Genomic DNA, 11,030 nt, shown 5'->3' on the forward strand with positions numbered 1-11,030 from the left:
GGAGCTGTCGCGGACCTCTCATCTCCCTCTGATGATGATTTCATGTTTTTGTCTATATATCGCAGTGGAACCTAAATGTTATTTTTTATGTTTTGAACAGGCATCTGGTGTTAAAGTAAGTGATGAAGTTATCAAGGTTTTCAATGAGATGAAGGTGAGAAAAGCTCAGTCCCCTGAAGAGATAAAGAAAAGGAAGAAGGCTGTGCTCTTTTGCCTCAGCCCTGACAAACGGGAAATCATTGTGGAGGAGGCCAAACAAATCTTGGTGGGAGACATTGGACAAACAGTTGAGGACCCTTACAGGACCTTTGTCAATCTTCTGCCACTTGATGACTGTCGTTATGGACTGTATGATGCTACTTATGAGACCAAGGAGTCCAAGAAAGAGGATCTTGTCTTCATCTTCTGGTACATTCCTTAAAGTTGTGTGGTAAAAACTAAGCAGGTGCTACTTCTCTGTGTACAGAGTACTGGCAATACTATAGAAAGGGAACATTATAGTCACATACCCATTTTAATATGAACCTTTTCTAAAATGATGATGGTCAGACAAGTTCAATAGCTGTTGAATGACACAGGAATATGTTGCAGCCAGACGCTGGCACTGGCTTATTTCCAGTAAGAACTAAAGGTCAAACATGCCCAATCCATTTTCCACATATATAGTAAGAAATATTGGCAGAAGGTTAATTCTTGAGATCCATGGGCTCACACAGAGGTGCAAATGATCAACTGAACTAAACATGGCTTACAAATCCTAACCTAACGGTATTTTTGGTACGCCGTAGTCTGCCCAGCGCAAAGGTTACAGAGACCCCCTTCCCTTTAGGGAAAACCATATACAAAGCACAAGAGAAAAGAACTGTGCAGTGCAGAATAGTAGTAACAGTACTGTGCTGTGCCCATAAATACAGGATAATAATAGTAGTGCTGTGCTGTTCTCATATAAACAGGATATGAGCAGTAGTAATGAGATGTGCTCACATATACAGAAAAGTAGTATTATTATTGTGCTGTGCCAATATACACAGGGTAGGAGTAGTAGTACTGTGCCGTGCCTGTATATATTGAATAGTAGTAGCAATAATGTGCTGTGACCTCATATAAAAAAATAGTAGTATCAGTACTGTGCTATGCCCATTTATACAGAATAATAGTAGGAGTACTGTGCTGTGCCCGTATATACAGAATAGTAGTAGTAGTAGTGTGCTGTGACCACATATACAGGATAATAGTAGTACTGGTCTGTTCCTATATCTACAGAATAGTAGTAGCAGTAATGTGCTGTGACAATATATACTTTCTGTGCTGGTCTCCATATAAAAAAAATAATAGTAGTGGTACTGTGTTGTGCCCATATATACAGAATAGTAGTAGCACTGTGCTGTGCTCATATGTACAGAATAGAAGTAGCAGTAATATGATGTGACAATATATATTTACTGTGCTGGTCTCATATAAACAAAATAATAGTAGTGGTACTGTGCTGTGACCATATATACAGAATAATAGTAGTGGTACTGTGCTGTGCCCATATATACAGAATAGTAGTAGTAGAGATGTGCATATACGTCAGTGATGGCTAACCTATGACACGCGTGTCAGTGCTGACACACGTAGCCATTTTCACTGACACACGGCTGCCTGAGAGTTAAGTTTCAACCTACATGACCAGGTGCAGTAGCCGGGAGGCTGAGAGGCTGAGGCTGAGCTTCCGGCACTCCTCCCTCCTCCTCCTCTCCCGGGCCGGCCCCTCCCCATGTGTGAGCTTTGCCTAGTGTCTCCAGTCAGCACAGGTATCAGCATGGGGCACAGCAGGAGAGGTGACCCGGCCATATACCCAGGATGCTCCTCTGCAGCTCCTGATAGTTGTGGTGGGGGGAAGATGGCATCACAGTCAGAGGTCACATCGCTGCTGCCTTGTGTGATGTCCCAGCAGCTGCCACCTCTACACTGACCATCTCCACAGCAGGGGCAAGGGAGGACAACCACTCTCATCATATAGTAAGTAAGGTCAGTGCACTGTATGATAGAAGACAGTCATCAGGGCTTGTGTGTCAGTTTTGTGATGTACAAGCCCAGACATTGCAAATCTTTTGCTCCTCACACTTTCTCCATGCCAAGAGGGCATGAGGGAGATGCAGACAGCGGCGCCTGCGCCCTCGCTATAACCTGTGAACTTTCATGACAGAAAGTTCACAGGTTACTAAGCATTTCCACACCTGTCTGATTGTAACCGATCTATTACAATGTGCGATTTGCACATAGTAATAGATGATTGGGAAAATCCCCATATACTGCCATAATGTAGTATGGCAGTACATGGTAGGATCAATCAGACAACCTACGGTTAAAGTACCCTAGAAGTTAAATAGTATACATATTTGTTATTTAAACTATAAATATCACAAAATTATGGTTTTTTTGTCAAGGTGACACACCACCCGAGTTATGCCCGGTTTTTTGGCGAATTTTGACACACCAAGCTCAAAAGGTTGCCCATCACTGATATACGTACAGATTTACAGTAGTTGTATGTAATAGTAGTAGTAACATTTAGAAGAAAGGAGAAGTAGTACTGTGCTGTTCCCATATATACAGAATTGAGGTAGAAGTACTGTGCTGAGACTATACATACAGAATTAGACCTCATGTACACAAACATTATTTGGGGACATATGGTAATTTTTTTTCATTGTTTCAAATACTAGCACATGTCCCCATGTATTTCCATGGTCTCATTCACACATGGCTCTACGTAGTTTCCATGGAGCTTTATATGAGCCACACTGCCTATTTGTGGCCGAGGTTGTAGCTCAGGCAGTCTTTTCTTTTCGTTATTCTACCCCAGACACTGATGACAGTTGCCACAAACAATGCACCAAAGGCCCGCTGCTTAATGATCTAGAAATAAATATGTGATATGATATGGAAAAATAAGGCATAAAAACCATGTTTGGCAATTAAAAAAACACTGGTCACTTCCTGGGGACACGCCAGGGGTCATTTACTAAGGGCCCGGTTCGCATTTTCCCGATTTGTTACCCGAATATTTCCGATTTGCGCCAATTTTTCCTCAATTGACCCGGGATTTTGGCGCACGCGATCGGATTGTGGCGCATCGGTGCCGGCATGCACACAACGGAAATTGGGGGTGTGGCCGAACGAAAAGCCGACGGATTCGGAAAACAGATTTAATTTAAAAAAATGTGTCACTGGACATGCGCTTACCTCCACCAGGAATAGGATCGTGGACTCCGGCAGACCTCGCCGGACTTCAGCGCAGCAGCGACACCTGGTGGACGTCGGAGGAACTGCCTTAGTGAATAGCCGGAAGACCCGAATCCACCGCAGAGAACGCTATATAGATAACACTTACCCATCATTACACACTACTGACAATAGATGATGTCACAGCTTATCTCCGCCCCTCCCTGTACAATGACCTCTATATAGATAACAATTACTCATCATTACATCACTACTGACAATAGATGGTGTCACAGCTTATCTCCGCCCCTCCCTGTACAATGACCTCTATATAGATAACAATGACTCATCATTACATCACTACTGACAATAGATGATGTCACAGCTTATCTCCTCCCCCTCCCTGTACAATGACCTCTATATAGATAACAATGACTCATCATTACATCACTACTGACAATAGATGATGTCACAGCTTATCTCCTCCTCCTCCCTGTACAATGACCTCTATATAGATAACAATGACTCATCATTACATCACTACTGACAATAGATGATGTCACAGCTTATCTCCTCCCCCTCCCTATACAATGACCTCTATATAGATAACACTGACCCATCATTACATCACTACTGACAATAGATGATGTCACAGCTTATCTCCTCCCCTCCCTGTACAATGACCTCTATATAGATAACACTGACCCATCATTACATCACTACTGACAATAGATGATGTCACAGCTTACCTCCTCCCCCTCCCTGTACAATGACCTCTATATAGCACTGACCCATCATTACATCACTACTGACAATAGATGATATCACAGCTTATCTTCTCCCCCTCCCTGTACAATGACCTCTATATAGATAGCACTGACCCATCATTACATCACTACTGACAGTAGATGATGTCACAGCTTAAATTCACCCCCTCCCCAAATAGAACATTTGTGGATAACAATAATAAGATTAACCCCTTAAGGAACGCAGGGTTTTTTTGCTCATTTCTCGCTCTCCACCTTCAAAAATCCATAACTTTTTCATTTTTATGTGTACAGACCTGTGTGAGGGCTTATTTTACTTTCCTGTAATGTTATTTACTTAAACATGCCATGTACTGCGAAGCTGAAAAAAAATTCCAAATGTGGAAAAATTGAAAAGAAAACGCACGTCACGTTCTTGTGGGCTCAGTTTTTATGACTTTGACTGTGCACTCAAAATAACACCTCTACTTTATTCTTTGGTTCGGTGCGATCGCGGTAATACCAAATTTATACAGGTTTTATTGTGTTTTAATACATTTTCAAAAATTAAACGAATGTGTACAAAAAAGAAAAAAAAAAAATTGCCATCTTCTGAAGCTAATAACTTTTTCATACTTTGGCGCACGGAGCTGTGTGAGGTGTAATTTTTTGCGAAATGAGCCGACGTTTGCATTGCTACCATTTTGAGGTCTGTGCAACATTTTGTCATAATTTTTATTCCATTTTTCATGTGATGTAAAAAGGTGTAAAAGTCGCATTTCGGACATTTGGGCGCCATTTCCCGTCTCGGAGGTCACCGCCGGCCGTAACCGGCCGTAACCGTTTTTATATTTTGATAGATCGGGCATTCTTCCTTCTAAATTAACTTTTACAATTATGCTAATGAGCCTGAAAGGCTTCTGGGGATTTTACCAGAACCCCTTAGTTCTGTAGCTTAACACTTTGTTACATTGAGAACCTCTGCCTCTCACTGTGCGCTGAAACTTACTTCAGGCAGAGGGAGGGGGAACGTGCTGAGGGAGCGGAGAGGAAGGGGGAAACAGTGCAACAACCTTTGAAACTACAGCTCAGGGTGGCTCTGGTAACAACCCCAGGATCCCTTCTGACTCATTAGCATAATTTAGGAGTTTATTTTAGAAGGAAGGAGGTCATGTATAACAAATATAAGAAGATTACCACAGTCACAGTGCCTGGATGAAATACCCATGGTTTATCATGTTTGATTTTGATGGAAGTTTTCTTTTAAATCTATCACTACCTATGGCAAAGAGGCTACGGTAAGGCAAATTGATAAGTGCTATTACTAGATTGCAGCATTATCACAGGCAAAAAATGAAAGACAAAGGGGCAGATTTACTTACCCGGCCCATTCGTGATCCAGCGGCGCGTTCTCTGCGTTGTATTCGGGTCTTCCGGCGATTCACTAAGGTAGTTCCTCCGACGCCCACCAGTTCCTCCGACGCTGAAGTTCCCCGAGGCCCGCCGGAATGCCCTGAAATTCACCGGCCTATGCCTGGTGAAGGTAAGTGCGAGTCCCTTTTTTTTTTTTTAATGCGGCGGTTTTTCCGAATCCGTTGGGTTTTTGCTCGGCCACGCCCCCCAATTTCCGTCGCGTGCATGCTGGCGCCGATGCGCCAAAATCAGATCAGATCACGTGCGGCAAAATCCTGGGGCAATACAGGGAAAATCGGCGCAAAACGGAAATATTCGGGTAACGCATCAGGAAAGTACGAAACGGGCCCTTAGTAAATGACCCCCACTATCTTCAATAGAAAAAAAGTTGTTGCCAAGTAAAAAAGAAAATTGGTGATAAATTACCTTTAATTGGGATCCTGTCCGGGCAATTTTGAACACTAAACCAACCACAGGTTCTTTTTGGACTAGTGGTTTACTGTCCGAAATTGACCTCTATTATAGAGCCAGCGCAGCACACATGCGGCTTAACTGCAAATGTAAAATAGATATGGTGCATGCACAATGAAGCATCACAAATGCACTGAGAGTGCCGGAGATGAGTGCAATCTGACTTATCAGACTCACCTCTTGGTTAGTATAAACGCTTGGTCATCCCCAAGATGTTGCACTGCAATTTGATACTCTAAACCACAGATCGACAAGGACTTATAGTTGGTTTAGTGTTCCAAATTACCCACACAGGTTCCCTTTAAAGGAAATCTACCACTAGGATCAAAGGTTGTAAACCAAGCACACTAAGTTGCATAATTTTTAAAGCCTTTTTTTCATAAAAATAAGAGCATAAGAAGTTAAAAGTTTATTCCAGAGGGAGCCCACACCAGTATGTCAGTGTTATTGGTATACAATCCTTGTTCGTGGTGGTAGATGCCCTTTAAATAATGAGCGCTCTCATCAACAGAGCTATTCAGAGCAATGTCAGATTCAATTGATTCAGTTTTAAATAATAAAAAATTGATAAAAGCACTTTCATTGACTATCACTTTCACTATGCTGACAAACCTTAGGGGGAGATGTATCAGGGCTTGTATGCAAGTTTTCTGACTTACAAGAACTGAAATAATTGCAATGTCTAGTAAACCAGGCGTAGAATTGTAGCTGCGCAGCTGCCAGATACATCTGGAGGAAGTGTAGGGGCAGGACCTTCATCATACACTGGCGCACAAGTGCCCACATATAATAAATGTCCCCCAATGTGTTTCAGTGTTTCTTTTTAATACAAGTTATGGTTTCTTATGTTAGTCTTGGCTTTTGGTTTTTATGTTTCTTTTAGGGCACCTGACAATGCACCTCTTAAAAGCAAGATGATATATGCCAGTTCAAAGGATGCAATTAAGAAGAAGTTCACAGGTATGGGCCATAATACTTCCTATGGGTACAACCCCATGGGGGTTAATTTTCCAAACAATCTTCTCTGTGTACATGCCGGATTTAACAGACTAAACCTAGAACTACTAAAAATTCTGCTTGTGTAGAGAGCAAGGTTGTCTGAACAAACTTAAGTTGGCAACACATCTAAGAGGCCATGATGGTCGTTTCCAAATTCATTGTTACAAATGATTTCCCTTCTAGCTAAATGCTAAAAAAATGACTAAAAATACCGGTATACAATAATAATGATAAGACTTTATTTTCCCAAAAGGGAAATTCATTTGTTACATACAGCTCTCATAACATACAAAACTTACATTGCATTTACATTAAGACCAGACAAACACATAAAATGACAAAAAATGGTAATCAAAGTAAAAGTAACCGTAAAAGGTAAAGTGCTAGCCAATATCCTGGGAGCGAACACGATTCTCCAGCCTATTTGTAGTGCGGATAGGTGCTGAAATAAAACTTCCTTTGAAGCTGTTAGTTCTGCACCTTAGTTGTGTGTACCTACTAAATGAACTCAGCTACAAGTAGTAACATAGAACAGTATTTCCCTAGCCTTAATGGGGTTTTACCCACAAAACAAGTCAGGCCCTATCTACAGAATGGGGCCTAATTTGCTGATTGGTGGGGTTCTTAGTGATGAGAACCACACAGATTATGAGAATGGGGGTCCCATCGTCGCTCCCCGAGGTGAGCGGAGCAGCCGGTTGCTCATGGTCGGGCTGCCCTGTTCATCTCTATAGAGCTGATGGAGATTGCTGAGTATGACGCTTGGCAATCTCCATCAGCTCCATAGAGATGAACGGGGCAGCCTGCTATCTGTGATCTGGGTGGGGGGGTCACTGAGATCCCAATCGATCAGCAAGCTAGGCCCATCCTGTGAAAAAGGACTAACTTGTTTTATGGGAAAACCCCTTCAAAAGAACCCTGTCATATAGAAACTGTACTGTAATACGTAACAGGAAGAGTTGAGCACATTGATGTTCCATTTTTTTTAGAAAAAAAAGACAGCTCTAGTCATGCAGATTTATATTGGGAAGACTGACTCCACCATGAGTGGGCAGAAGCCCGGGGCCCCAGCCTTCTAGAGGGGCCCATGGCCACCCAAACCACACACCTAATTTTATATTGAGAAGGAGCTTCACCCATGAAATCCCTGTACATCTGTTCCTGATCTCAATACAAATTTTTCACAGCCATTACAGGACTTTTGAAGGTCCTCCAACAGTCCTGAAACCACAGATTGAAAGCAGGTAAAAAGGACACATCCTCCATTCCCTTAATTAAAGTACCATGGGGCTCATGTACTTACCCGGTCCAGTCGCAATCCTGCGGCGCGTTGCCCTACGAGGATTCGGGTCTGCCGGGATTCACTAAGGTCGTGCGCCCGATATCCACCAGGTGGCGCTGTGGCGCCGAGGTCCGCTGGAGTTCACCTTCTTCTTCCCGGTGCATGTAAGTGCTTGATCTTGCGACACAAAACGTTTTTTAAATTCCGCAGCTTTTCCGAATCCGTCGGGTTGTCCGAAGGCCACGCCCCCGATTTCTGTTAGCTGAAAGCCGATGTGCCAAAATCCGATTGCGTGCGCAATTTGGCGCAAATTGGAAATCGTCTGGAAACCAAGTGCGGCGTTTGGACTCTAAGTAAATGAGCCCCCATATGTGGGAAGTGATTCCTGGCTGTTAGGGGCTATAATATCCATACATCCCAGGGCCTACAGTGGTCTTAATCCTCCCCTGCACCAGAATATACAATCTTAAAATGGGAAATCTTACAAAAACAAAGCAGTAACTCCTTCACTTGCCCATGCGTAATGCACCTCTATCGCGGCGGTGAGCTAGCTACCATTTTTGTGGCCAACTCACAGCCGTCATATATACGGAAATGTGAATGTAGAATTACAAAGCTCTAGTTTTTGTCCAAATTTCCCAGTAAGAGACTGTAGCATATACATATAGAAAGAGAAAGATTCGTTTTTTGTGGCTTATGTTTATAATCACTATATTTTACTTGAAATTATTTTAATTATTTTAGGTATCAAACATGAGTGGCAAGTGAATGGCATGGATGACATCAAAGACCGAACCACCCTGGCAGATAAACTAGGAGGAAATGTGGTTACTTCCTTGGAAGGTTTTCCATTAAAATAAAGCCGATTCCTGCATTTTGGGAAGCGTACAATATTTAAGTAGCAATTCCTGTTATGACCATAGGAAGGTTTTTTTCTTTTCTTTTCTTTTTTCTTTCTTTTTTTTATTTATTCTTTTTTTTTCCATTTCCTTTTACCTCTATGAACTGAATAAACCATTTTGGTGCTTGAGAAATGATGTGGAGAACTAACAAAAGCAAAATAAAAGGTTACATTACAACAAGTCTAAAATAAGCATTGAAGGTTTCTTCACTGTGCCTTAAGATGGATCCTGGCAAACCATAATGCTATCCACTAATGTGGATTTTCTTAGAAAAACAGGGAGCTAAAAGTTACAAGATTAAAATCTATCTAGGATTCCCCTGCTTTAATGTGAGTGTTTTGACAACTAGTACATTCTGTACTGATAAAAGATAAAATTCCGGATACCTGCTGCCACCTCTAGGGGGAGTTTGGGAATGCACTGTATACAGTTTTCTCTGTATAAAAGTATTCACCCCTAGACAGTATTTTATTATCTAACCTGGTTGCCTCATGACAACAAAATGTATCTCTATGAAGATAGATTATGAAATAAGTGGCATTTACCCAACTGGTGTCAATATCAATTTAGATTTCTTTGTTTTATGATGTTAATATTATCATATATGCATTTAACAAATGTACTTCAGGGATGAAATACTGTTAAAGGGATCATGTCACATTAAATTTCAAGTATAACGTTAATTTAGAGGGGGTCCCCGACTTAAAGACACCCTTCTTACAGACGAACCTCTCTGCCCACTTTGACCGCTGGATACATTACATTAGTCCCAGGCTGCAATGATCAGCTGTAAGGTGTCTGTAATGAAGATTTATTGATAATCCATGTTCCCCTGACAGAATAAAATATAGAAAATCCAATTGTCAGGGACAAAAAAAGAATTTTGTCTCGAGCTACAATTATAATATATACCAGTTCCAACTTACATACAACTTAAGTACAAATCTAAAGAACCTATCCTGTACGTAACCTGTATAAATTTATATTTCTGCCTATTCTTTTCTTATACAGTGAGTAGACCTGCTCACTGATTCTTCTCTGTACAAAAGTGTGCAAAGGGATTGCTGATATAGGACCACCCCCTGGACACCCCATTGGACCCCTACGTCTAAAGTACAGATTTATGGAATCTTCTCCCGTAGATTGGACTGTATTTTTAATGTGACAACTTCCCTTTAAAGATAAAAGCAATGGACCTTTTATATTAAAACTAGGATGAGAGAAAAAGTTCTCAAAGCAATACAAAGCATCCAAATAATTGTATCCTGCTAAAAATGACTATGGGGTAGCATAATCATATATTCCACTAAGAAGTCCCACAAAATTGGAATTATTGGTATATTACTAAAAGGGGGAGATTTATCATATGTCTCTTAGAGCAGAATCATTCTAGTTGCCCATGGCAACCAATCAGAGCTCTGCTTTCATTTCCCCACAGCTGTTTATGAAATTAAAGCTGAGCTCTGATTGGTTTCCATGGGCAACTAAACCAATTTTACCTCAGAAACTTGATGATAAACATCCCCAAATGAGTTTCTAGTTCAAATAATGAACAGACAATTTGTATACCACATAATTTTGTACTGTTCAGATTTAAGTGTTAATCGGTACAATGCCAAGAAGTTTTGATTGCAGACATGAGTTATTAAACCAAAGCTATGTTTTGTGGAATTTTGTGCCAAACAATAATAAAACATGTTTGATTATAACAAAGTCGCAATGTTTTTGGGTTATGCTTTGTGACACTCGTGGCAAGTAGTATGGGAAAAAAATTGTCCACAGAGATAGAGAAAATAATTTCACTATGACCGGAGCTCCCAATATTCTTCTTCTTCCTCGTTATTCCATCTTTAACCACCGATGAACAGCACCAATCTTCAGTTTCTCCTGCTGAAAGTGTGTCACCACTCAGACTAGCACCATCGCACTTTCATTATCCTCCTTTAATTATATTGTAGCTGGAAGAAAATATGCAGGCAGATGGTGTGGTACGTTCCAACAAAGTTA

General features: G+C 41.2%; 1 protein-coding gene across 1 annotated transcript in view; it reads left to right on the top strand.

Annotated features, from left to right (window-relative positions):
* The window catches only part of CFL2 (cofilin 2), a 31,840-nt gene extending 21,104 nt beyond the window's left edge, over window positions 1-10,736 (top strand). The window contains exons 2-4 of the mRNA XM_072115516.1: window positions 101-408; window positions 6,724-6,800; window positions 8,866-10,736. Of these exons, the coding sequence (XP_071971617.1) occupies window positions 101-408; window positions 6,724-6,800; window positions 8,866-8,981 (501 nt within the window). The 3' untranslated portion in view covers window positions 8,982-10,736. The remainder of the gene's footprint in view (window positions 1-100; window positions 409-6,723; window positions 6,801-8,865) is intronic.
* Window positions 10,737-11,030: the final 294 nt, after the last annotated feature.

This window comes from Engystomops pustulosus, chromosome 7 (assembly GCF_040894005.1).
Source record: "Engystomops pustulosus chromosome 7, aEngPut4.maternal, whole genome shotgun sequence".
NCBI lineage: Eukaryota > Metazoa > Chordata > Amphibia > Anura > Leptodactylidae > Engystomops > Engystomops pustulosus.